We start from the raw sequence: 27,189 nt of genomic DNA on the forward strand, positions 1-27,189 counted from the left end.
TCATGCGCAATGTCGATAGTGCGCAGGTACCAGGACTCATTGACGAAGAAGTCAAGGACATATACTGCGTGCAGGATGGTAACAAGAACAATGTTAAGGTCGATCCGGCCATGAATCTCGTACTGATACGCAATGTTGGACAAATCACTAGGAGTGAATCAGCATACGTGTGTGAGTTTTGGACAATCTTCGTAGAAACCTACATAAGCGTCCATGCAATGATGCCGGGTCTACCGTTGGTGAATAACTTTAGATCGAAATCACCCCAAATTCTTGGATTGAGCTCTATTCCCATGTACAAGTCGTATAATACCGATCCTGGCAAATGTTAATCATTATCGGGGCATTCAAACATATTTTCGCGGTTGCCTCACCACTAAACTTCCGATCATCCGCATGCGTTGGTCTCAGATGCGCCTTGATGAAAGCCAGGACAGAGAGCACTAGGCCGGCAGCGTTCATTGAGAGGACCAGACTGCCCCAATTCTTCGGGATAAAGGCAGGATCCAAAAAGTCGAAGTAGCAAAGCGCAGCGGCAAATGCATGGGTAACGAACCAAGCGTTTAATCCATTAGTTCGATAGGTCAACAGGTGTCCGGCAGGGCTTCTTTGACCGTGGTGTGTTGGCCCTGGAAGATATCGAAAGAGGATGCCTTGGAACATAACCCACAGCGTAAACACGCCCGTGACCTTGAGACTGAACTGCGGCCAATTGGACCATACAACAGAGATCAATCCGTCCTGTAGAACGGCCTTCAGGAACTCGGAGAGAGAGCCTTGGAATGCAGAAAGAGTGACAGTGGTGGAGATGACCAACGTCGGCGCGAACATCACAAGGAATAGTGATCCGACTGAGCGCATCCAGGATCCGCGGCTTTCTCTGCCCCAAGTAGGCTGCTGCGAAGGCTCAAGTTGAAGCAGAGATCGGGAGTAGTCCTTTCTCATCCTCACGAACGTCGCCTCTGGCGCTAAGGGAACTTCGAGAGGCTCCATATTGACAGTCAATGATGGAGAGAGAAAAGAATAAAGGCGAGCATAAACGTATGCAAGCTCGAAACGAGCGACTCCGTGAAATTGGTGATGACGCCGATGCTAATGACTTAAAGTCAGATCGGCAGTATGATGTTGTTATTCAATTACTGAATACTGTACCATATAACATGGATTACAGAAAGCCACAGATATGTGTTTGTTTTAACACGGCACTCCCTCTCTTATAAGTATGAGGCGTACATAAAGTTCGGGGCTATATAAAGCCTGCATAAGGTAGGGGGACCTTAGGGACACCTTCTCAAGCCCGAGCCCCTGTTTCGCGCAAAAGCGCTTTTGACTACTGCGCGCTGAAGTCCAAGTCTACATTTCAGTGCGGAGCCGTTATACTTAGCGCTGAAGTCGTTCTTCTTCTTCTTCAAGATGCAAATCGCAGAACCAAAAGTTCATACTTGAATTATGCTGCAGGCTGATGAAACGATTTTATAAAACAGAAATCCAAAACTCCGCTGCCGATATGGGCCTTGGAGAGGTCTCTTTTTTCCTTCTAACTTTCATTTATTGATTCTTTCGCATAGCAGGTTACCGCCTGCGGGCACACCTTGTTGATCACAAGATGCCTCTGCCAGGAACACTTTGGAGGGCCAGAGTGCATCACAAAAAGTCTCTTAATCGTTCATGTTGATATATATGTCATCACTACTTGCCCTCGGGAGTCGGGTCACGTATCGTTATGGCGTCTCGGCATTTGGGGCCGCCAAGTGTGAGGCGCCTAGGCCGGAGAATCTCGAAAAAATGTCCCGCTCGCTCCGAGACTCGAGCATTTTCGATGCTAATGATCTAGCTTGGCACGCTTAGAAGCTCAGCAGGAGGTTCGTGCAACATGGGGCCACGGTAGTGTGTACAAGCGGGATCAGGTGTATGGCTTAGCGCCTCCCCCTAGTCCTGCAAGCACATGGACCGGGTGGTCTCAGAGACAGCACATGGAGAACTAGTCACATCACCGTTTCTTCCACTGAGTTGGCCTCGGAACGGTTCTCCCGGGACACATACTCACGAGTTCTGGATCTGGCAGAAGATAAGGTTTCCTGTTAGACTGTTGGCGGGGCGCCGATCACAGAAAGTCATATGGGGCGGCTCTCTCAAAAGCCGAAAGTCACCATGCAATTCAGCAACAACAGTCAAGCCGACCAAGCTTGGGGGTCGGGGCCCCATCGCGACATAAGCAAATATCCAAGTTCATTCGAGTCGCTTTGATCTAAACCGACCAGTTGGTGATGGCAACTACCAAATTCTCTGGTCCCCTGAGAAGTGCCAAGCGAAAGAATACCCCAATATCACACACCAATAGCACCCAACGCAAGCAGTCCTCAATGCCTCCTATCCGATCGTCATAATACTCATAGCATGTAGTGAAAGACACGAATGTCTTTGACTTCAGGGTCGAAATGGCCTGAACAAAATTCTGCCCGGATCACAACACAACACGACAATGTGGCAATGACTTCGTGACCTATGTCATGTCTCTTATAATTTGTCTGTAAATATGTACATGTTAGAAAAGTAAAGCAAATGACAGCAGGTCACAAATAAGCAACAGAAATGCTCCCAAACAGGGACCAGGGTGGCTGTCCACGAGGTAGACAATAACGAAAGAGTGACCGTGAAGCTGGGAAAAGAATGATGAAGCATCGATCCCATAAATCCCCAAACCCCTCCCCCCAAAAATATTCCACTCTCAAACCATGAGGCTCACCGTCGGAGCTGCGCTGACCGTCGCAGGAGAACTAGCGGTTGGCGTGTCGCAGGCCTGCGGAAGATCCTCGAAGTTGAAAGTTACCTGCCGACAGCCGCTCCGAACTTCCGGGCCGCTGCGGATGTGAACGTAGGCCTCGTTGTCTTCGGGATCTTGGCAGTCGTAGAAAGAAGACTTCGTGTTGGCTGTGCACAGCAGTTCGGTTCCCTGTCGCGCGCAAGTAAGATACGAGAACGCTCCCGATATCTGGCCAGGCGTATACATGTAGATTAAGCCGTTATTGTTGGAATGCACAGCTGCGTAGATGTCCACTGGTGTACTGCGCGAAATGTCGCGAGTCTTGAGGTAACCTTCGTTGGTCAGGGCCCACTCGAAATGCGTACCGTCGCCGCGGCGGTCGTAGACCAAGAAGTCGGAGCTCAACTTGAGACCATATCTGCTGGTCTCTGTAGTAATGCGAGCCGTGAGGTTGATGGGAACGGACTCGCCGCAGACAGCGATAGGTGGGAGTGGCGCAGCGGAGGTGGGTGCAGTGGTTGAAGTAGAAGTAGCCGTCTGAGATGTGGTGGTGGTGGTGGAGTTTGATGGGGGCAGCGCCTTGAGGGTGAACCAATTTGACAAAGCTGTCTGCCAATCATCCAAGTTGGAGCGATCACCATATATCCGCAAACTCCTGGCCAGGATGCGGTATTCGCCGGGTACCAGAGTAGTGCCCTGGCTGATGTTCATGGAGCCATAAGCAAACATCCTCCCGGTGGGAATTCGAGGTTGGAACAGGGCGGGGAAAACACGTTCGGAACTGGTCATGGATCCAAACCACTTGTTCTTGCCTGGAACAGGAGGATAAACCCAGTCCTCAGGCGTCCAGTCCTTGGCCACGTACTAGATGACAAGACCGCAGTTAGCCAAAAACGTCCAATTTTGGAGGTGTCCACGTTGGGAGGTTGGTGACTTACATCGAAACTCTGCTCCTCACTCGCCCAGCTGTTGGTATAAAGAGCTGCCGGCTGCTTCTCCCACTGGCCAATGAAATATTCCTCCCCGTCAGGGAAACCAATGAGACTGTCCGAGTTCTTGTTCTGGATAAATGACGGGGTGTAGAGCCATGAGTTCTGAGAGTAAAGGGGACCTTTGACGCCTGCGCAGAAGGAAATATTAGCAACAACCATCGACGGGCAGGACCGCAGCTCGTACCCATATATGTGACCCGGACGTCTTCTCCATTGGAGCCCCAGAGATGAATGTTCCCACCGTACACGGGCATGAGCCCGTAGACGCCGTTGTCCGGTTCCGTGAATGACGCCGTTATCTCAACCGTCTCACCTGGTCCGACTGTGACACTTTCGGCTGACAGGGCCACCGACGCGAAGTACCCAGCGATGTCGGGATCTGTGTCCACGTACTTGGTGCTGATCGAAACCGCTTGAAAGCCATTCAGATTCTGGTGAGTAGCATTGTACGTAACCACCTCTTGGCCTCTATTCGTGAGCTTGATTGTGTGCACGCCGTTGAAGTGCACGGTGTCGTTGAGGTTGAGGTTGGCAGGCGACACGAACGTGTTGTACTCGACCGCCCTGACGGCATCAACGATCCCAGCCCCAATCTTAGCCACGGGACTGTAGTCATGTAAGCATATGGACGTGTATGAGAGGCGAAATGTGGCAATGTTGGCGGAGAACGTACGTGTAAGCAGAGTTGTCGTTTCTCATGGAGACGGGCTGACCGCTGGCAATGAGCCTTTCGTGCACCAATCGTGCGGCATCAGGGCCCCAACCAGCGCGGCCTCCCTTGGACCCCAGTATAAGAGCCGCAACGCCGGCAATCTTCACCTTCGTCAGTACATGCAATCATTTTGCTGTGAAGTTTGGATTCATACATAAGGAGTTGCCATGCTAGTTCCCGAAAGTGTGGCCCACTTCCCAAGCTTGAGGGGATACGTGGAGAGGATGGTTGCGCCTGCAGGACTGTGTTAGGAGACATCCGAATGAGAAGAGCAGCATGTCTGTAAAGACTTTTGCTTACCGGGCGCGGCGATCTCTGGCTTCATCCTGCAATCCAATGTTGGACCCCAGGAGCTGAAAGCACTCGTCCTGACTCCATTGGCGTCGGTCCAACGGTGAGAGACTGGCCTAGGGTTCTCTTCAAACTCGAACGTGACTGTGATGTTGTTGTCGGAGTGTTGCAGCAGCCATTGCCCGTCCTCGTAGGTAATTCCGGCCACTACGCGTCGCGATCAGCTTTCGCAGTCATGGAATTTTCGGCACGATATCCACTTACATCCTTTGGCTTGAGCTCCAGCATCTTGAATAAAGCGATTTGGAACTGGTAGTCCCTCGCCCTGCTTGCCGTAATAGAACACCCATTCGACCCGACCCCAAGTGATCAAATCCATTCTTGACCAATCGCAGTCGCCCTGTCTGTAAGAGGAAACATTAGCAGAGCTCTGGGCAGGATCTTCTGGATCGGACACACCTTTGCACCAAAACGTTGCCCTTGGGAACTCTTGGTTGGGTAGTTAGGAAGTCGCAAACGTCCCGAGTTCGGACATCCGGATAGAAGAATGTACCATGATCGCCGACGAGATCGAAGGGACGTCACGTAGGTTCCATGTAGATCTAGATTGGAAAGGTTGGTCAGCAGATAACATCTTGCAATGCCATTTAGAGGACTGTACAATATCACGAGTCGTGCCGTTGGCCGATCGCGCCTTCACTGTGTACACAACACGGTCGCTCTGCTCAACACTTCCGACCGTTGTGGTGCCGAAGCCGTTTCCCAGGTTGGTGGTCCAGAAGGGTCCTAAAGGTGGTCAGTTAAGGCTGCGGTGTCAGGAGTTGGAGTTGGTAGACTTACCAGCGCTGCCACTGTTCCCGGCGGCGGCAGTGACAACCACACCTGCGGCCTGAATCTTCGATACCACAATGGATGCAGCAATGTAGGGAAAACCAAGTGCCGAGCCGAGAGATGCAGTAATCACATCAGCTCCTTCTTCAAAGGCTCTCAAGAAGCCAGCAATGACAATGTCCTCGGTGGTGCCATCTTCGCAACCGAAGACCTTGTACATGCGAAGGCGCGCGTTCGGCGCCACACCCGGGTTATACTCGTTCTGGCTTGCGATGATGCCAGCAACATGAGTACCATGGCCCGCACAGTCCATCGGATCCGAGTCCGGGTTGGTCGGTCCCCCGGGACTGTAGTTGTCGCCTGCCAGATCATAACCGCCTTCAACCTTGAAACCGGGGCCGAATCCTGCGCCGAGGGCAGGGTGGTTGTAGTCAACACCACTGTCAATCATAGCGACAACAACGCCGTCACCTTTCTGCCCCCTTTGATGGACTTCGTTCACCCTGGTGGTGTTGTGCGGCGACCATGTGGGCCGGTCGGAATCGGAGATCACAGCTTCTGAAGTGGGCGGAATGGTGAACAGTCCCGCGGGCCAGACCTGAGAAACGCCCTCGATAGCCTTAATCTGGTCAACTGAAGTCGAGTTCGCATCAAGCACGTCGACTGAGACGCCACGAAACAGGCTGGAATCGAAGGTCAGGGCCGGCTTCGTGTTCTTCTGGATGTGAGACGACACGGCTGTTGCAAAGCCTCTGACATCCTTAAAATCGTCAGCGTTTACGTATAGCAACTCGTCTGTCCGAGGACCCTACGATTGTGCCGTCTCTCTTTTGAAAGTTGGCGACCGCCCCTTCTTCAAACAGGACGATGTACCGGCTTGGAGCGGCCACTGCCGCAGCGAGAGCAGCATCATTGCCTGGCACAGTCGCGCTCTGGCCTATGCCGGCCAAAGCCAGCGATACTGCAAGTGTCCAGAGAAGCTTTGCCGCCATGTAGCTCTGCCGTAGTGTGAACTACTATCGTGATGAAGAGCAGACAAGAGAGCGTCGCAGAAAACGACAAAGACGACCAGGCACAGCTGCTGCTATAACTCGAATCTTGATGTGTTTCCCAAAGCGTATTTGAACTCTTGAACTCATCCATGCTGAGTATGAGTCCTTCTTTATGCTTCCTCTCGGCGATGTCGGATTTAGGCTCAGTCAGGCTACGAAAACACGACTTCATCCCACCTAGATCTCGCATGATCCTAACAATTGGACATGCAGACGGAGAGGGGCTTAATGGTTCGATGGTGTTGAGTAGCCGCACAGCTGCATATGCGTGAAGCTAGCTGTAGACTTTGGGCACACTACCTTCTTGGCCCGAATGCAAGGTAACTAAGTCGGCGAGCCTCCTCTTCTGGAAGGTCCGGGCTCCTCTTATTACGCAACAGCCAGCAGACCTGATGAGTACCCTTTATATGTCACCCATGGTTCAATGCTCTTGGGCTAGAAAGACGGTAAAGTGGTACATTGTTTCATATAGACTGGTTCAGAAAATGGTCATCTGAATTATGCATTCGTGAGTAGCCCGCCGGGATCAGTTGTGATTATAACAAGCTGTCCGAGAGTGTGTGCGTTCTAGATGAGGGGCTCATTTCTCGCGCCAAACGCTTTGAACCCCTGTTTCCAACGAACAAAAACGTGAAAGGAATAAAGAAACCAAAAGAGAAATCGGCATAAAACGTCAAACTCGACCAGGTAGCACGTCAAGAGGTAGCATGCGACTTGGAATTGAGGGCATTTCTGACCCCCTCGGCTATGATGGATTGCTTCTTCAAGCAATGGCTAACCCCAGCTTGGTCACCATTCTTTGTGGGCATTATCGTAACCGAGAAATCAATGCCAGGGTAGCTGTTCCGGTGTGGACAATGGACGTGGTGATGTTGAACTCGCTTGTTAAATCCTGTACGGGGATGCTAAGTTTAATGTGACTTCTGAAGAGTTCCGGGACATATCCGAGGGCGATCCCGAGCCTCACCTTATCCACCTAGATTGATTAGATGTGATGATAAAGCAAACCATTGGAATTAAGGTTGAGTTATTTTTTACCCACGAGCTGCCCGTTTTGGACCAACAAGTTTGTGTACTAGGACCCTTGATTGCTACCCTCACATTCTACTAGTGGGCCAGATTGTCTACAAACCTGCATTCGACAGACTCGCGTTTAAGACACGGCAATAATTCGGAGGTACCTTATTTGAGTTCTCAACCCTGCAACGCAAGAATCTATTCTCCCGGCTGCAAAAGCTCCCTGTCATCAGCGTTGGATCACAGGTACGCATGTTGCATCCGAAGCTTTAATTTGTATGATGACCCACCTCCTGTGACATTTCCCTGGTTCTTCGCGCCTATTCAGCCTAATCTGGGACCTTGCACTGCTCACAAATGGGACTCCGTACCTAGCCAGAGGAGGTGACATCAAGAACCAAGTCCCAAGCACGCATCCCGCGCATTCCGCTGTGTGATGGAGCAGAACAGTCACAACGGGGATCGGTATTTTGACTGTTAGCAGTGGCCAACGGATCTTGCGATGGCAACTCCACCTACAATGCACTAGCTTCGTGCAAAATCATGTCATTCTGGGAGTCCACATCACTCGAACCATGTCAGGGGCAGGGTTTTCTGCGTCTGCCGTGCGTCGGACAGTCTGCCGTTCTGGTAAACTGATAATGCTACACTTCGGCGCCCTGTCTTCCGAAAGGGTGCAAACTCAAGAAGTATTGATCACAATGGTCCTTTCCACTCTTCTCGCTACCAGGGATATTGTGCTGCATGTCCCCGGGGCTCAGGCAGGGCATTCTAGGCTCCGAAAAGGTACGGTGTATGAAGGCCATCCCACCGGATGCGAGTGGAACACGATCCTTTGTATGCGGGGCTGGAACCACTCGAGAAGGATAAATGGCTTTGGTTTTAGTTGATGGCCTGTGCTCTCTTTGGCGGACAGATATGAATCCCACCGTAGGTAGAACGCATAGTAGTTCGCTCCCTTTCCATGGGGTTGGGGCAGGACTTTGGATATTGACCAGTGTCTCTTGTTACATGGCTGGAGCTGCAAGCTCTGCCGAATAGTCGTCATTCGGTAGGTTCAATCTGGTACTTGATTATTGATGTAGAAAGACTTAATTGGGTCAAGAACTCTTAGTACGCATTAAGACCTCATATGATACTATGAACTATTAAACAAACAGATGAGTTCGCTCTCGCGGGTGGCTGGCTAGTCAAGCGAGGGCGGAAGTCATCCTTTGTCGGCGGGATGTGTTACTGAACGTATCGTGCCGGAGCCCGGTTCGGGCGTCTTCATAGTCCAGAGAAAACACGACCGTCTGGGTGAACTGGAGTCTTTCAAAGCTTCGCCACGCTCCTCGCATGACGTATGCTGTTGCCGGTAGTCTTGCTTACTACGAAGTACGTTTCATCGTCGTTTCTATCTGGTGGAACTTCGGATACGAGTTCGCAGAACCTAAGACAGACTGTCTTAAGAAGAAAGGGTATGGTTTTCATTGAGTGACCTTCACTGTGCGTAAGATTGGCGTCTCTTCTTACTCGGTTTTATCTTTAACATGCGTGTGTGAAACAACAAAACGTCCGTATTCTATCAGTTCCGCCTATTGCTATCAAGTGTTAAATTCTACTAACTCCTGAAGTCGCCTCGTGATCAGAGCTGCCGTTGACTCTCTGAATCTCGCCTTGGCTAGATCTAAAGCAAGCTTACCGGCCCGATCCCTTACCAAAACATCAGCCCCATAATCCAAAAGAACTGAAACACACTCAGTCATTCCCTTCTCAGCCGCAACATGAAGTGGTGTTTTTCCATCGTTGTCGCACTGGTCGATGTCTATCCTCCGTTGAAGAATACAGCTGATGACGTCTTGAAATCCCTTTTCTGCTGCGTAATGCAGAGCTGTTCTATGCCCAGGAGGATGTTGGGCGTCAATAGGATACCCAGCTGCAATAAGCCTCATAGCTGCAGACCGGTCACTATTAATGACCGCTCCAGTAACCGCCAGATGAATTTCCTTCTTAGCTCCATGTTCGAGGAGGACCTTCGAGGTACCAGGGTCTTCATTCGCAATCGAAATTGCGAGAGCTTTGGACAGTGCGGTGAGGCCAATGCCCCGATTCAACAGGAATCGAATCAACAGCGGTGTTTTGTTGTAGGCTGCGGCGCATAACAAAGCCTGCCCTAATTCCTTAGACTGGTCTGTGGCTATATCTGAGATCTCAATGGCTGATGCCACAATTTGCAAACTTCTGCTGCGAGGAGCTTTGTCTTTGACGCACGTGTCTCGATATTCCATCGCCGTAGCTATGGCGACTGGTATGTGTGCTCTCTGATCTGTTTGAATTCCGCAACTGATGTGGTGATCCAAGACTTGTAGGGCTGCGAGATGACCCTCGTCTATGGCTTCGGCAACGGCGACTAATTCAGCTTGAAGTCCTCCATGCTCTTGTGCGAGAAGGCCACTGATTAAGTCTGTATTATTTGCTTGAGCGGCCATTCTGAGAGGATTTATACCCTGCAGGCTTTGAGAGTCACCTTTGACACATTGCATGACAATATGTCGTCCAATGCAAATTCCAACATTCACACGCCAGTAGCGAACAGCAGCAAGCCTGAATATTAGTACTGATTTCTCCAAGAAGTCCTGGGCCGAAAGGCTTCTGGGGTCAAGCGACGACTTGTCTGAGTAAAGCCTTCGTAGCTGGCAGGCCATGTCAGCAATCTCGGGCATATTGAGTTCCAATGCCAGGAGTAAGGGTTCCGATGATCCTACAATCGCGGCTTGTCTGCCGACGGGCACGTTGTCATCCATGAGAATTGCTTTCAAACTGTCCTGTGCCCTTTTGTACCGAGAGGACTTTTGGCACCACTGCTCAAAGGCGCGGGAAACATAACCGTCACCAAATATAAACCTGACAAGGAGGCTTTTGAGAGGTTCCGACATTCGAAGATTTCCGCACTTCTCAACGTGCTTGTCCCAGAAGGATGATGGGTAACGAGTCCTTGATCTTGAACCTTCAAGGACAGTGACCTGGGGTGAACGCAAAATACTACGTAAACAGGCCTCTGTGAGGACCTTATTACTAGTAGAAGGAAGGAACTCTTGAATACCTCGGTTTGTGAGGTTTTCAAAGAACTCTCGGACAGAGAGATGTGATAGTTCTAAATAATCATTACCTAACCGAGTATTGGAGCGTCTTGTGACAAGATTGTCGCACACATCGAAGATTTCGGAGGGGCTGTAATTGTATTGTAGCGAGGCAGCTGACAAATGTGCTGATGCAATTGCGGCAATTTCGGCTGTCGCCAGGGTTCCTTGGGCATACAGTAGCCATTGAAAAATGAACGTCGCAAGTCTGGAAGCATGTTCCCCTGATGCCCGTATGCATTGGAAGATATCCCAGTACGATTCCTCTAACGTTGCGGGGAGGGATCCAAGTTTTGTTAGAACGTCTGCGGGAAGCTTTAGGGGACGTAGAAATTGGATCTGGAGGGCAACCCAGCGAAACCTGAAGAAAGAACGAGCTATTAGTTCCGCTCAAATAGTGATGGTACAGGTTGGACTTCTTACATGCCACGGGCGCCATGAATGAGACTGTGGGTGATCTCTGTCCGCAGATGTTCTGTTAGTCTGCCATTCAGGAGTCGAGCCTTTTCTAGTTCGCTTTGGCTTTGTGTGCCGAAGGGTCAGCCTCTTGCAGCAAGTTTGTTACTGCAGATGAGGTACTTACATGAAAGCTGTAACGTCGTCGTCGTTGTCGTCGGCTTCGATATAAATATTCGGCGACCCGGTCAGGCGAAGTGAGATATCATGGTTGTCCCGGCTAGAAAGAAAGATTTTGAGAAGGTTTGGTGATTCGTCAAGGAGTCGACTCAGCGAATCCAGAAGTCCTTGCCGATCTTCCTGGTTTATTTCATCCAGAGCATCAATGATGACTGTAACAGAAGGGTGATACTCCATAAGCTCGAGGAACACTTCTTGGCACTCGTCCAAAGACCAAGCAACATCATGAAACTCGGCAAAGCCAGAGAGAGCTTCGTCGTACTTGGCTACTACAGGGGGCAGGATGATTGAACTTGAGCCCACAATAGAGAGTTGCCGTACTAAGCTTGCAAGAACCTTGCTTGCTTGACCTCTTTGGGGCTCTGCTGGGTTTCTCATACAGTAGAAGAATGCAACAGTCTCGGATTGTTCCAATTCGTCGATCACCAACGACGCAAGCTTTGTCTTACCGGAGCCTGGAATGCCGTGAAGCCAAAGGACAGAAGAGCTGCTCTCTGCTCTCCACATTCTAAATGCCCGTTTCTTGAGAAGCCATTGTCCAGAGCCCTTCAGACGATCGTTTCTGGCTGTCTTGTGGTGCAGCCTGTATGGAATGTTGGAGATTGCTTTGAGAATCTGTAGACGCTCGGTTCTGTGCAGCCCATCTTGGATGGCTTCAATTCCAGAGGAAACCCGGCTGATTGGCTCAGCAAGTTCTTTCAAGATCTGTTGTAGATCTGAAATTTGCCTCTTTTGAAAAGATGTCTCTGATGTGTTCTGAAGAGCCAATTGGTTCATGGATACCAGGATCGAGTTGGCTTTCTCAGCTTCGGCGAGCTTGGACAAATCCCACAACCTACTCCTTTCTTGTTCAATTGAGTGATGGAGTTCTTTTAAGTCGCTCTTTGATTTGACGGTACTTTTGACAAAGCGGATGGCAGATCCGGCTTCAAAATACCGAAGCACATAGGCAAGATATTGAAGGATGGATGAATATAGCTTGACTAGCCCCTCGCCCAATTGAGCCAAGAGTTCCAAGCTGAATCAGAGAAGCAGGAAGTTGTCAGCTATTATATTCGGGGAAGAGTAAGATGGCACCAAATAAAAAGGGTTCACTGGATACCTCAGATTTGATTGCCGGCAATACTGAAGCTCAAATATGGTGCAGGTCGCGATGACATTGGTGATGCTCTCAACGGATTCGAGGACAAAACCAAATACTTCCACATCGTTGACACTAGCTTGCATTACGAGTCTGACAGCAGCCCACGGTAGAGCTGCGCTCACAGGGTCGTACTGCACTGCTACGTCTCCAATTTTCTATCAGCACACTTATCAGCACTCTTTCCGAGCTTTCGGCGAATATTCTCAGTTTCACATCTTGACACTTACAATCACCTTGCTGACCCAAACAGATATCTTCTCGAGAATGTCGCGTAGGATGATGGTGCGATCTTTGATGGTTACTTTCCAGCGCTTTTTCATGCACTCCCTTTTCCGGGAATTTATTGCGTCGAGGAGGCCACGAAGAGTTGCGTCGTGGTTACCCTGTGGCCCAACTGCCTTCAGAAGCTGGCTGACATCGTGTTCTGCAAGCCGCTTCATGGCAGAAGCCCAGAAATTGTCACCCTTTAGGGTGACTTGTAATTCCATTGCCCGACCTTCTGCATCGTCGCTGTTTGATGCCGTTGGACCGGCCATCGTGAGCAAATTTGAGTTGTTCTTGGTTGATAAAAGATTCGCAAGGACTGGAACTTGATCCTATTGAAGTCTTTCGTTGCAAGCTAATGAACGGCAACGACCTGCCTGAAGACGCGTGAAAACAAAGCATCATGAGAATTTGAGGGGTAAGCGGCGAGGACGTAATCACGCGTGGGCCAATCATCTGGAACAGCTCACGCTGCAGCCTAAATCTTGAGCCACACACGACCAGCCCGACGTCTCTGATCCACCAATCATCCGACTCACGAAAGACCGCGGCTATTGCAAGTTTTACTCGAGAGCCTTGTATATATATTTTTTTTCTTTTGAACTTGGCGCCTTTTCCAGAGCCTGCTACCAGCCTCCTCATGAAGACAAGTAATTTCTCTCGATGAGGTAAGAGTGAACTTCTCAAGGAACGAAAATCGCTTGAACTCCGTTCCTCCCCGGGTGACAAGGGGTGCCTCGCCAATGTCTGCCATGAAAGACCTGGCCAATAGCGTCTTAAATGAGCCTCAGGAACCCTTTCAAAAGCTACAAATTCTCGACACGACAGTCGCTGTAGGATATGGCAGTACTAAAAGCCGACGATGATGTTCAGTCTTTCTAGTGGATAGTTTATGCAGGTCTTTGTGCCACTCAGCAGCATCTCTAGGTATGGTGAAGGCCATGAATTCCAGCCCGGACACCCACCAGTACTTCATGCTCCTTCCATGCCACACAGAATGCTGAATTACCTGCTCCTCACGAACTTAGTGTGCCTTCCATTTGCCACAGTCGCACCCCTCGATCCATCAGCAGCAACCTTGTAAATGTTGACATGCGTAAAGGCCAAGCTGCCTCCGACCTTCTCAACCTTGCCCTCAATCTCAATCTCATCACCCAGCTTCGCACCAGACAGGTAGCTGATGTTGATGTCAACGCTCACGCCGGTTGCCTCGCGCAGATCCCATGCCGCAATCGCCAGACCGCCCGCCCAGTCGACGATGGTTGCCGAGACGCTGCCGTGGATGCTACCGGAGGAGTTGAGGTGGTTGGCGGTGACGGGCAGACGCGCGACGACAAGGCCTTTGGAGACGTGGGTGAGCTTCAGGCCGGGGTTGAAGAGGAAGTTGTAGATCGGGGAGGCGTTGCAGCGGGTCTCGATGTAGTTCTCGATGTGGGCGAAGGCCGCGGGGTCGGATTGCGCCGGGACGGCGGAGGTGGCTGGGGGTTGCGATGGTGTTGTGGACATTGTGAATGCTGAATGGATAACGCCGGGCTATTCTGATGCTTGTGCAGGCTTGATTTTTGAGATTGGCCGTTTGGAAGATGCACGGTTGTGAGTGAGGTTCAAAAGGTGCAGGTTGTTGAGTGAGACAAGATGGGTCATGTGTGCCGCTTGAGGTTTTTCTCCGGCGGGCGGAGTCCGTCCGAAATCGGCGATTGCGGCCCCACAGTCACCGCTAGATCGCGGTCCGACTTGCGCGACTTGCCGGCGATTTGGATGCGGTGGCCGATTCTCTCGGCTCTCGGGGACCAGCACGCGGAGCAACCCCATTTGAAGCTCAAAAAGTTGATATTTTCATTGGTTTCAGTTGCGATTATTCCTCTCAGACACATACTTAGGTCTTCGGAGCATGCATACAGCAACAGCAGCCAGCTGCGTCCTCAAAGTTCCCCTAAGACAATAACAAAATACCACAAGTTGCGTCGTTGAGAAAACGGGCATACCGATGAAGAATTTCAGACGTCGAAAGGCCTTGCTGACGGTGCTCGGTTTCGATCTTACTGACGTCAGATGCGAGAAGTTCTCAGATCGCGGGGTCCTCATAGCGTTCGGGGGATGACCCGACGCCTTTTCTGTCCGAGTCAAAAAAGACGACGGAAATATGCTCCAACGACGCCGCCATGACTAGGAAGGGCGTCAAAAGCACGGTTAAACCACCAACCCGGCTTATCGCCCGCCACAAAAGCCCAGGCAACATTTCCGCCGCGGATCTGCAAGATGCCATCGTAGGGACGGACCAACAAATAGCATGCCAAGTATCGCCCGGGAGCACCCTGCCATGCCACGTTCAAGACAGCGGCAGTTTCTGTCGGGAACTGTCCCGATTAGGAAAGGCTTCGAAGCGACGGCCCGGGGATAGCCTTTCGGGCAAAGTGTTCGCTCAAAATATTCGGGTGAATGACAAGCGCGCGGGCAATATGCGGGGGCAAGCTGGTGGTTTCAGCCTTTGCCATTATCCAAGGATGGGAATTGTAAGCACTCTCCGGTACGAAAAAAAAATAGCTCTCCATTTTTTTTACCGAACATTTTACCCACTGCCGAATAATTTACCCTGAACGCCAAATCATAATCCCCGTCCCATCTACACCCTGGCATATCACTGGTGCTAGTACTATCTACATAACAAGCGGCATATGCACGCCGTTATCCCATGGCGGGTCGCCCGTCGTCATCTGGGGAAAGTCCAGCCCTGCCATGAGCTGCACGAATGGCTTGAGGAACGGATGCTTTCCTTTGCGGAACAGTGCGAATAACGCGAGAAACCTGTTGAGGGTTTCCATCACTTGGGCTGTTCTCGAGGCCGCCCAGTCCATCTCGATGGTAGGCATTTGGGTCACCCATCCGGATGGGTCGCTTGCTGACGAGCTTGAGTCTAGAGTTCCACTGATGGACGTAGCGCAGGAATCATGGTCCGAGGTGGGGATTCCAAAGTCGCCGGCAAACGCGCCGCTATTCGCCGGGAATGTCTGCGCAATTCGTACGCAGTTGCTCGCGATATCATACAGCTTTTCTGCCAGCCCGACTCCGTGCGTTTCTAAACAACGTATATCGAAAAAGTCGCAGGCATCAATTGTCTCGGCGGCGATGTCGATGGCGTAGTCAGGCCGTAGCTCGACAATGGGGTCAGAGAGACTGGTGAAGCCGTGACGGAAGGCGAGGTTCCAGAGCATGTTGCGGATCCAGTGTCGAGTGAGTAAAATATCCGCGTGCTGGGCACCTCCCTTTTCCATGGACGGACTCGCTTCTAATGGCTTACTATATCGTCTTAGGAGCTGCACCAGCTTCTCTGCGGAGATGTGATTTGTATTTGGGTCCAGGTTGCAGTCGGACTTCCAGCATCGCACGACCGTCTCGTCGACGAAGTCAATCTGGTCGATCATGCGACCTAAGCCCTCAACAGCTAAATCTTCCACAGCTTCTTCGGCTGACGAGACACGCTTGATGAGCCTGTGGAAAGCCATGATATCCAGACCCATCAGGCGAGGCATTTGTAATGTAGAGCCATGTTGCAGCGCATATATCCTGCAAATGGCGGTCAGTGTCCTGATTCCGTTCCGTCGCAGCACAAGATGCAAACTCACCTTTCCACAAACGCCAGCGCCGTTACCGTACGTACTCTCCGATCCATCTCATCAGGGCTGATGTTGCCATAGCTTGATGGATCATGCAGTCTCATAATCTCTGCCAACGTGAGAGCCTCACGAAACCGCACCGTTGCGGCATTATGATTGCCGCGGCAGAATTGACATCCGAAGAGGAAGAAACTGGTCATAACGGCTTCCACCGATGGGTCTTGTCCAAAGTCCGCGCCGCCATGCTGCTCTGCCACGTACGATAATACCGATTCGGCTAGTTTTAGGCGATCTGGTAGTAAAGGCTTGTCTTGGGCGTGGATTGCCTGGAATAGTGTGTAGGCGCAGATGCTATGCACCAAGGCGTTGAACTGACGGTCGTACTCATGCCGACGACTCCTGAGATTTACTAGTAAGAATGACCTCCTGAAGAAGGGCATGGATAAATGAAGTCGAGCCAGAAAGATATTGATAAGTTGGGATATCCTGGCAGGTCCTAGAGGAGACAAGTAGGCGGCACTCAGAGCTGGCGACGAATGCTTCGGTGAGGGTGGCCGCCATCTGAGTTGAGCGTTCGCTAGTTTTGGTGATGGGTGCATCCGCACCATGGAAAGTGGATCCGAGGTGTGAGACAGTATTGACTCTGGTAGGTTGTGCATGCCACCTAGTGAGAAATCTGGAAATGCTGCTGATGTGAACTCGGGAACTCTCTCCATGGGTACTAGGCTTGTTGATGGACGGCGATGTGTCTCATTGTCGTTGTCCAACTCCACGATACCGGATTGACCAAACCAGTCCCCACTGGCTGTTGTAAGACCGCCATCATTAAAGCATTGATGAACTGACGGCACGAATCGATGTTCGCGCCCTGAATCAACCGATGCGCTCTTACTGTCGAAAGTCAATTCAATTGAGGTCTGGCTGTCTTGAGACTCTTGCAGTCTTCGAGCCGCTTTCTTTTTTGTGCGTTGCGAAGACTCTTTCGCGCTGCCTTTCCCGTTCGCACTGCCGTCAGCTGAAGCCTTGAACTTGTACTGCGGCCTGCGCTGGTACGAGCAGGTGAGCCCCGTGTCGATGCATGTCGTGCACGGGATGGTCCTTTCGCACTGTACCGGAGCGGCATATCAGTATTAGTGCCAGGCCGGCGGGATAAACATAGCCGGGCCGGGTGGCTATTGACGGGCGGCCTGCAATCTCTCACCTTGACTTTGCGCACGAAGCAGTGGTCGCACGCGCGTGGCTGGAGGACGCGCGAGAGGGTCTGGTCCAAGACGATCTGATATTGATCGCCCATGGCGAGCAACAAAACACGCGACGAACGTCAGCCGGGGCGCCGTCTTATGGTGCTGACTGGTCGCGACGTTGGGCAGACATACCGCGTCGGCCGGGCTGCATGAGGTCGGAGAGTAAGTAGTGCGGGATGAGGAAAGTTTCGCCGCCTCCGCACTAAGAACATGGAGTGCCAGTGCGGGCATCCCGCTCCGTGCTGAAACGCTTAACTATTTTCGATTATGCAATCAGGGAGGCCCCTTCTTTGTATTGAATGGCGAGGGGGAAAATCAATCACGCACCATGGAGAGAAAACCTCGCGATGTAGCGTCATCGTCGAGCAGAGAAACCCAGAGTCGAGCGAATAGCAGAGAGTTGAATTGCAAAAAAACAAGCTTGCGGGGCCTTCCCCGAACATGCTAATCCGCTCAGAGTCCGAACCATCTGCAAGTCCAGTGTGATTATTGCTAGCCGACGGAAACGTTAGCAGCCAACCAACCCCTGGTCCAGTAGGCCCGATAATTCTGCAGCGTGCCCCAGGTTACACAACATGGGAATTCAACGGCAACAACCAGTCACATTCCGCGGATGCACAGTGCACACCATCCCGGAGTGGTCACTTGCTCCTTGATTCTGGGCAGACGTTGTTTGTTGCCACAGGTTGAATTATCGTTGCGAAGTGGCTCAGCTGTCTAGGTGGAACGTGATCGGCGACTGTCCGAAAATGGCAAGTTCAATTTAGCGACGATTGCGGCGAGCCGCTCCCGCGCCGATGGGGGCCTTTCAAAGCAACACGCCAAACCTGCCGGAAATATCAAGCGGATGTTCGCATCAAAAATACCCTACAGAGCTGATGTTTCTACTTTGATATTTCAGATTCGATAATTGGACTTTTGGCCATGTCTTCAGAGCAGCCGAGCAGTCCTCCTTCTGCCCATCCTGAATCCTCAGGGAACTCGGCTTCAGAAGGGGGATCATGTGCACACTCGAGATCCACCTCTGTTTCGGAACCCAACGACGGTGACGTCTTTCTCGACAAAGAAGATGCATTCAACAAATGGAGACCGAAATTCCACCTGATTGCACCGAAAGGGTGGCTCAACGACCCGTGTGCACCTGGCTACGATCGAGCCAACGACTGTTACCACATCGGCTTCCAATGGAACCCAGATACTCCTGAATGGGGCAACATCAAATGGGGAGCCGCAACCTCTCGCGACCTACTCTCATGGGATGTCTCTGTCGAACCGTCGATCGTCCCGAACGAAACGGAAGACCAAGGTGGTGTTTTTACGGGATGTCTATCGCCTGTTGAGCTTCGTCCTGGGGAGATGACGACATTCTACACCTCTGCCAGGATACTCCCTATTCACCACACGTTACCTTACAACTATGGATCAGAAGGATTAAGTCTGGCAACATCAATGAATAGTGGGAGGACTTGGGACCGCCACGCAACTCCGATCTTACCTGGTCCACCGACAGATCTCAAGGTGACGGGATGGAGAGATCCCTTCGTTTCGACATGGCCTTCCATGGCTAAAGCTCTAGGAGATTCAGAGGAGACACTATATGGCATCGTCTCCGGTGGACTTCTTGGCCAAGGACCGACGCCATTTATCTACCGACTTGACAGTGAGGATATTACGAAGTGGTCTTTTCTTTCGCCTCTAGTATCCCTTCCTTGCAACTTCTCTCAATCACCGAGATGGTCAGCCGACCACGGCGCCAACTGGGAAGTGACAAACTTCCTCAGCCTCCAGGATCCGGACAACGACAGGACGCATGACTTCCTGGTCATGGGAGTTGAGGGTTTGCTAGCTACGGAGAAGAGCAGAGGTCGCTCAGATTTCGACAAAGACCACGGTCAACTCTGGATGTGCGGCACCATCGAAGCGCACGAGGGGCAACCTAGGATGAAGCACTCGTACGGTGGACCTCTTGACCATGGAGCCTACTACGCCGGCAACTCTTTCTGGGATCCAAAGACAAATCAACGGATTATCGTGGGATGGATTGTCGAGGAAGACCTACCGATCGAGCTGAAAAGGCGGCAAGGCTGGGCTGGGTTCCTATCAGTTCCACGAGCTCTGAAGATTCAGAGACTGAGGAGAGTGACAAAGTCTCTTGTCTCGTCTCTTGAAGAGATATCATCCATCGGTCTCCGCCAGGACGGTGTTCAGGAGGGAAGCGACGAGCCTACCTACGAAGTAACGACACTTTGCGCCGTCCCGGATGATAGACTGAGGGGTCTGAGGAGATCTACACAACCGGTCAGGTCATCAGATGGATTTATCTTTCCCCAGGGATGCTCAACTCTTGAAGTTGTTGTGTCGTTCGAGATATCTCCTCAGGTTCAGTCAGCTGGACTGAAGATCACTTTTGGAGGTAGCGAGTATTACTCGGCCACTCCTAGAAAGAATCATGATTGCTGACTGAAGTTTTCAGATAACGCACAAGAGGCAACGATAGAATTCGATTCTGCATGCGAAAGACTTACAATAAGACGAGACAAATTAACCAAGGAGACAGGGGTCGTCGTCGTTGACGAGACGGCGCCTCATACACTTTTCACATACGTCGACGGATCCGACGAGAATAGACGGACGCAGGAGCTGCTCTCTCTGCGAGTCCTGTTCGACGTCAGCGTTTTGGAACTTTTCGCCAACGAGCGAACAGCGCTAACAACGCGCTTGTATGGCGACGTGCCGAGAGTAGCGGCTATCGAGCCATTCATTTATCAGGGGGAACCCTCAAGTAGTCCTCTTGGCACCACTTCTGGCGCATTGCTTGAGTTTACATGCTGGGAACTCGGATCTGGAAAATAGACAGCTTTCATCAAGCGACGTGTTTCATTGCGAACTCATGTGGCCAGCACGCTGTCGACGAAAGATTATGAATTATGAAATGACAAGGATCAAGATTGATTATCAGGGAATTACGTAGGAGTCCAGTGCATTATGTGACCACAGTTGTCCGCCCCCGGCAGTCCAGAATACACCAGAGCCCCAAAGGAAACACAAATCCAAGTCGACAGTTTCGACACACGGTCTACACACTCAGTCACCTAAAACGTCAAGTCATCAAGAAGAGCCCGTTCGTGGAGGCCACATCCCCACTTTCTTCCGACCGACGCCTGGAAATTGGCTCCTGTCAGAGCACAATTTTGATTCGTTATGCTTGGGTCTCTTGTATCCTCTCTTTTGGACGCGGTTCTTGGCAGATGTTGGAGACCCCTTTTTATGATCTGACGGACGCGGGCTTATATGATTCTTTTGAGTGCGGGCCGGCAACACAACTCTCTTCTGCTTTTTTGTTGATTGAGAAGAGTTTTCAATCTTGTCGGCCTTGAAAGCGAAACAAGCCTTGCCGGGTTGAATAAAACAGGACGGCGCGCAAGCCATCTCATCGAATATTCCCTCATCGCAAGTATATCTTATAGTACGGCAACGTCGGCCGTCTGCTGAGCATGTGCCTGTGTCCGTAGGGCACGGTTCCCATATGTCTGGGATTCTGAGGCTGTACTCGGCTAGAACGTCGCCAGCTGGGAGGCCATTGTCGGTGGACGGATCATGGTCGACAGTGAAGGTCACCCCAGGTCGTGGGGGCGGGGGCGTAACTGCAGATGAGTCCGGCGGAGGCTTTTCCCTGCCACCTTGTGAAGCGTATTCCGTTGAGCCCTCCACGCAAATACTTGGGTCCTCAAACGCAGCGCGGGAAACGTCATGCCAGAGAGTGGTCATGTTGTAAACATTGTCAAGAGTAAAATACAGTCTGCAATCGGCTGGGTCGTAGCGAAACTGGAGGGGCAAAGAGGTGTTGTCTTTGCGCAACTGATCACGGAGGTTGAATGTCATGTGATCAATGAAGATGCCTGTGTCGTTCCGACTATGAGGTAACAAGGGCTTCACAGCTTCATTCTTTTTGACGATCCAGCTCATATCGTCATAGAGTAGGCTGTCAGTATAAACGCGTGCGCCGCGGCTTCCACTCGCTGCTTGCATTGGACCAGCCTTCGGAGCACCGCCTAAGACGACGGTGCGGGCACCGGCTTGGTTCTTTGCTAGTTCAAGAAATAAAGCACAGGCTGAGGAGCAAGTCCCGTCAGTGAGCTGAAGATCGCGTGGTGTTAGAAGGTGCCGTTAGGTCCTAGAAACTTTGTCCTGTACTTACGACTACTACGTCTTCGGGCTTCCACATCGCTCTAGCATCCTTCTCGCTGTCATCCAGATACCGAGTGAGGAGCCATCCATCAAATGCAGCAGTATGAAAACTCGGGTTCTTCAGATCATATCGTTCCTGAAAGATGCAAAAGTCAGCGGACAAACTTCAGTAGAAAACGCGGATGACCTACCACGAGTGAAAAGTCGTCATCCCCCTGTCGTCTGGGTCCCTCGTACTCCTCCCATGAAGTGAAGTTGTTTCCAGTCTCGTCGTTTATCCGCGTCGCAATTACCCACTCGTCTGCCACAAGTGCTGACCTCTCATCAGTGTTGGCTGCAAGGCTTTGCCAGTATCGTGTCGTGGCCGAACCTAAGATATTGCCGAGCTCATGGCTCCGTCGCTGGCTACCTGCGAATGGATCGAAACCAGGAAAAAATTCACGAAAGAGCAGAAGGGCAATGCCTGTAGATCCACCAACATTTTTCTGGAGGTCGATTATGATGTGTGATAGCTGTCGTTCCTTTGCTCCAGTGATAAATTCTGCAAGCGACTGGGCAAAGCTCTCCACCTCGAGCCCATACTGGTTGAAATGTGGTATACTTAGCACACCTGTGGACATGTCTTCATAGAAGTATCCGGTAAGAATTCCGCCTTCGTCAAGACCGAGATCATCCTGGACAACATCTGGATTTGCTGGGAAGGCATGAAAGCTCGTCTCGTACCAGCTACCGTCTGACGCTCCGCCTGGCGCTCCGTCTTCGATTGCACCATCTGCAGGGGCATCTTCTGTTGCGCTATCTGCGGACACGTCTTCCGTACCAGATGGGCCTCCGAAAACTGCCGGGAGCGGAACATCATAGTACGAAGCAGGCAGCAGACCGAGGACGAAGAAGTTGTAGAAGTCGCCTGGGGTTTCTAGAGGGCCTGTGAACTCTGCAATGTTGTAGACAGCTAGCCAATGTAACTCCACCTTTTCCATGCTTGGGTCTTCGAAGGAAAATGTGATGGTTTCGCCCGGAAAGAAAGTGCTTGCGCCGGCGAAGATGCTGAATATCCCCTGAATGTCTTGGACAGGGCTATCCATGAGTTCGTTCCAGTCGGCGTGGGGTTCAAGCATGCCAACTGACTGCAGCGACCCGAATCTTGCGAGATACTCAGCGACTGGTTCGTCATTGATGTGTGACACGGCGGATATCGGGGTCTCGAGATTGTTCTCCTGGCGATTGAGGATGTCGTCTGCGCATCAGAGATTAGCAAGCCCGCCAAGGTCCATTCCCCTACATGTGAGATCCTGCATACCTGCAAAATATACTTTGGGCGTCTCTTTCCCATCAACCGATGCCGAAACCAGAGAAACAGGGCTTGCGAATGAGAACACAGATAGAATACCCGCGTACAGGTCAACGTGGGCATCGTTCACGGCGTAAACCAGGTATTGCAGAGCGACTTCAAAGTCGTACTGTCTTGTGAAGAATCCCGCTATGACGTTACGCTTGAGTTCTTCGAGGCCGCCCATAAAGTCGAAGGCGGGCTGCTGATATCCCGGAGGTGGGTTCTTTAAATGAACCAGAGTGCTTTGGAACTGCATCGTCGTGTTGTAGTATTCGATAAAACGCAGCGCTGGGGCCTGATGGAATGGAACGCTCATCAAGCAGTCGTATGCATCGATCGCATAAAAGGCGTCGAATCCTGTTGTCGTCAGATCTCCTCGTTCACTACCTATCTACGCTAAATAACTTTGACTCACCTTTGTTGACTTCATCAATGATGACTCCGCATACTGACAGATGCTTAACGTCGTCAACAGGAGCCTCTTGACGGCGTGAAAGCTCTTTTGGCGAGCGGATAGATGGTCGTGCGAGAACAAGACCGCAGCAGGTGCTCAAAAGCACTGTGAAATACTGGAGAAGAATCATTCGTGCGAAGAGCTCTAGATAAGTAACGAATGACTGGGCTGATAGGTAATCATAGTACAAAGTCTTCCACAAACTTCAATTCCAAGTAGTGGATAGCGTCTCCTTTTTCATGTCTATTCGATTGACTATTGCAGCCTGGTCAGAGATAGCGTTTGTTGCTGGCTCCTGGCTCCGGGTACACTTCCCGTCCATTTGGGGCGCAATCGTCGCGCGATACTTCTTCAATTCAGCCCCGGCAGTACATGGCCCTCCAAGGCCTATTACTTGGCCCCGTTCCAGATCTACTGTAACATCATCCTGGCTCAGCATCCTACTACGCACTTACTCCCAGCCTGATGGTGTAGAACTAAAAACACACAAATCCTCTATTGGTCACAAATACAGGCCTGCCTGTGGATGGTGCTTACAGGGGGTATAAAGTACCGCGCTTACAATATTTCAGGGGCATTGGATACTCGTGCCGGCTTGGCAGTCAGAGGTGCGTAAGGCTGGCGGCAGCCGACAAACTTACACAAGGCATCTTCTTTTTTAAGTGGGCCCACCATATATGACCTTCATGATGCCCAGAAATTAGAGTCGGTCAGACAGGAAGGCCGGCAGGAAACTGCGCCAGCCTATATCGGGAGAGTGGTAGAACAAGCATTTCGAGATTATGTAGGATTCCGATAGCACTTTCCCAGAAATTGCTGCCGAAGCTGGTTTTCCTGAAGTCTCGGGAGAAACTACAAAGACTTTGCGTCCTAGCGCCGAAGTTGAGCCAGAAAATGAAAGTTATGAGGGATGAATTGCCTGCTGATCAACTCCGTCTTGGAGTTAAAGACCAACCACGGGGAGGGGGGTTTATTGCAAGGCGCAGGCCCTTGAGGGGCTTGGCTTCACCACGCCTTCCCAGCAGCAGCGCGTCGTAACAGCCACCCATCTGTGTGAGCCCAGACATGCAATCAGCCGAATAAGGCTGCTTTCTGCCTATGGTCTGAGCCTGGCCGTCAAGTGTTGTAGCACGAGAGCCTATAATTCTAATCTCTCCAGGGCTGTTGTGTGACCCGGCATTGCTTGCATCCCCTGCATGGGCTGTGTCTGGCTGACGGCTTTGATTGTAAGGATCTTTGCGCCCGTGAGACATTCAGCTGCCTTGGCACACCTCTGATTCGCTGGTCCTCTATTTCCTTTCCCCTCTAAGCTCGGTCGATTTAAACCTGATCACAATGTTCGAAGCCGCCGTGCTGCTGAACCATTTTCATGCACGACTATCCCGAAGATGACCGATATTGAGGATAGCCTCTCCTTACCTATGAAAGACACATTCAAAAATGAACGGAAAGTAGAAAAGAAAATGGAGATGGCACTGAGTGAATGGCAGGAACCACCAGTAGATACCTGGCCGTCACTTGGGAGTGAAATCTTGAGTGGTGCTACCTTCCAGTGTTGGCACACGCATCTGAACGAAACTTGGATGATATTGTTTGTTGGAACTCCGGGCTCTGGAAAGGTGAGAAAAGCTTCTTTTCTTTGCCAAGAACATTCACAATTTTCGAATCGGCAACATCAGGCTGTGAGTATTCAAATCGTCTCTAGAGCCTTCAGTCAAGAATATGTCCGTTCGCTGCGAATGGCTATGCATCACTCCATCGAGCAATTTATGTTAATCACAGGGGGACTTATGGTCCTTTTTAGACAACACTGTCTGCAATGGCGACGAAAGCGCTTCGACACATGTACAGCAGCAAAATGGACGCCGTCATCGCCATTTTTCTGCGGGAAGATATCACCATTGGAGGCTTCCTGGAGAACTTCCTTCGCAGCATATTGCAGCAACTACAAGCCAAGCATACACAGACAGGTGTGAACAAGAACTACTTGACGAATCATCAACATTACCCCGATGATAAGATGAAAAACAGCCCCGCAAGCGTGCGAATTCAGCTTCTGCGAGAGGCCGTTTACTTGCATCTTAACAAGCTATCTCGCGTCTTTCTGGTCATTGATGATGTTGACAGATGCAGTGCCGCCGCCAGCCTGTTACTTGAAAAGGAGCTCTCTGACATGGCAGCAAACGGGTTGAAGATTTTCCTAACATCACGCGTTCCTAGCCTCAAGAGGCTTCCACGAAACGTCAAATGCGACTCATGCCCCAAGAATGGGACGGAGATCATTGTGTATTGGAAATGCAAAGGTTGTGCGGAAAAGGGCATAGAGCCAAAAAAGGCACATGTACTGTGTCAAATCTGCAGGTACAACAAGAAGCTGTGCAGTTCTGGGTGAGTTTTCATGGAACGCATTCCTTTCCCCCCAACGTCTTTCTCTCGATTCCACATTCAATCAATCCCATTAGGTGCAAGGTCCCTACTTCGTGATTCTGTACTCTCATCCTCGCTATCTTTTGACAACTGCTGGGTGGAACCAATGCTGACGCCTTTCTCAAACATGAAGCTGTGATCCTTCTACATTCGTCCAACCGTTCGAATACGTTGAGGTTAACCTTTATCACCATAATCAATTCAATCGATACATTGACTGGGACCTCGAGAGAGAGCACGGAAACCTCAATCTACGCAGCAGTACCCAGAACCTGCCTCCACATTCCGAGCTAGGCAAACGGCTTATGGAACCGCAAAACGACGAAGTACTCAGAGAACTCCCGGGGAAACTTGTGGAACAGGCCGAGATGAACATCAGTCTTGCCCGTTTACGCCTCGACAACATTCATCGAGCTCATCCTGCAGACGTCATCAACCCAACGGTGGCGGACGTTCTGCCGGCCAACATCGTAGCCTTCTTTGACGCCGGCATGAGGCGTATCGAAGAGCAGACACCACTTCAGCGCTCGCTAGGCCTCCGAGTTATTGCCGCAGTAACGAGTTTTGACTTCGATCAACGTGGTCTGGGCTTTGAGGTCTTGAACGAGGTTATCCGCAAGGCTGAGCGACCAAATGCTGGACATGAAGCAAACAGAACGCATTCAGCACCGGTGATGTCGAATACTTCGCTTCCCAAGAAAGAAACAGAGCATACAGACGCCCATGTACTAGGTCCAAGAATCAAAGAAATGCTGCAGGCGACGCGCGGCTTTGTGGTGGTAAAGCCCTTCACAGATTATCCGATGGTGGCTTACTGTAAAACATTTCATATATACGCGAAGGAGAACTACAACGAGGCTTTGATGCAGGCTCGGGATGGTCTTGATTTTCGAAGAATCCAGTTTGACGCATCTGGTTTTGGTCGCTTAGTCGAATCCGGTAGGTAGCAAGTCAAAGATTCTGCCATACCTGGATGTTGTATGTGGTCATGGATTTGTGTACCAGGATAAAGTAAAGGAGATAATCCAGTCCAAAAAGCCCACAGACCCCGATTTTCAGAAGAATTAGGTGACATATGTGAGATGCGGCTTGCTCGTAAAGAAA

General features: G+C 51.0%; 4 protein-coding genes across 4 annotated transcripts; all 4 read right to left on the reverse strand.

The window, feature by feature from the left end:
- Positions 1–2,728: 2,728 nt before the first annotated feature.
- Positions 2,729–6,582, reverse strand: COL26b_004837 (uncharacterized protein; the record flags this gene model as incomplete). The annotated part of the gene is made up of 11 exons (XM_053177700.1): positions 2,729–3,628; positions 3,703–3,884; positions 3,941–4,362; positions 4,430–4,575; positions 4,623–4,702; positions 4,769–4,966; positions 5,024–5,163; positions 5,219–5,248; positions 5,416–5,545; positions 5,600–6,350; positions 6,403–6,582. The coding sequence occupies 11 exons, from the start codon at positions 6,580–6,582 to the stop codon at positions 2,729–2,731; spliced, it is 3,159 nt and encodes a 1,052-aa protein (XP_053038412.1).
- A 7,248-nt stretch (positions 6,583–13,830) lies between these two features.
- COL26b_004838 (uncharacterized protein) lies at positions 13,831–14,331 on the reverse strand (the record flags this gene model as incomplete). The annotated part of the gene is made up of 1 exon (XM_053177701.1): positions 13,831–14,331. The coding sequence occupies one exon, from the start codon at positions 14,329–14,331 to the stop codon at positions 13,831–13,833; it is 501 nt and encodes a 166-aa protein (XP_053038413.1).
- A 1,151-nt stretch (positions 14,332–15,482) lies between these two features.
- Positions 15,483–16,495, reverse strand: COL26b_004839 (uncharacterized protein; the record flags this gene model as incomplete). Its single annotated transcript, XM_053177702.1, has 2 exons — positions 15,483–16,389; positions 16,449–16,495. The coding sequence occupies 2 exons, from the start codon at positions 16,493–16,495 to the stop codon at positions 15,483–15,485; spliced, it is 954 nt and encodes a 317-aa protein (XP_053038414.1).
- A 5,276-nt stretch (positions 16,496–21,771) lies between these two features.
- Positions 21,772–23,460, reverse strand: COL26b_004840 (uncharacterized protein; the record flags this gene model as incomplete). The annotated part of the gene is made up of 5 exons (XM_053177703.1): positions 21,772–21,795; positions 21,882–22,007; positions 22,063–22,280; positions 22,482–23,108; positions 23,262–23,460. 5 exons carry the CDS (start codon positions 23,458–23,460, stop codon positions 21,772–21,774), a joined length of 1,194 nt encoding a protein of 397 aa, XP_053038415.1.
- Positions 23,461–27,189: the final 3,729 nt, after the last annotated feature.

The sequence above is a fragment of the Colletotrichum chrysophilum genome (genome assembly GCF_026319265.1).
Source record: "Colletotrichum chrysophilum strain AFK26 chromosome Unknown scaffold_30, whole genome shotgun sequence".
Classification (NCBI taxonomy): Eukaryota; Fungi; Ascomycota; class Sordariomycetes; order Glomerellales; family Glomerellaceae; genus Colletotrichum; species Colletotrichum chrysophilum.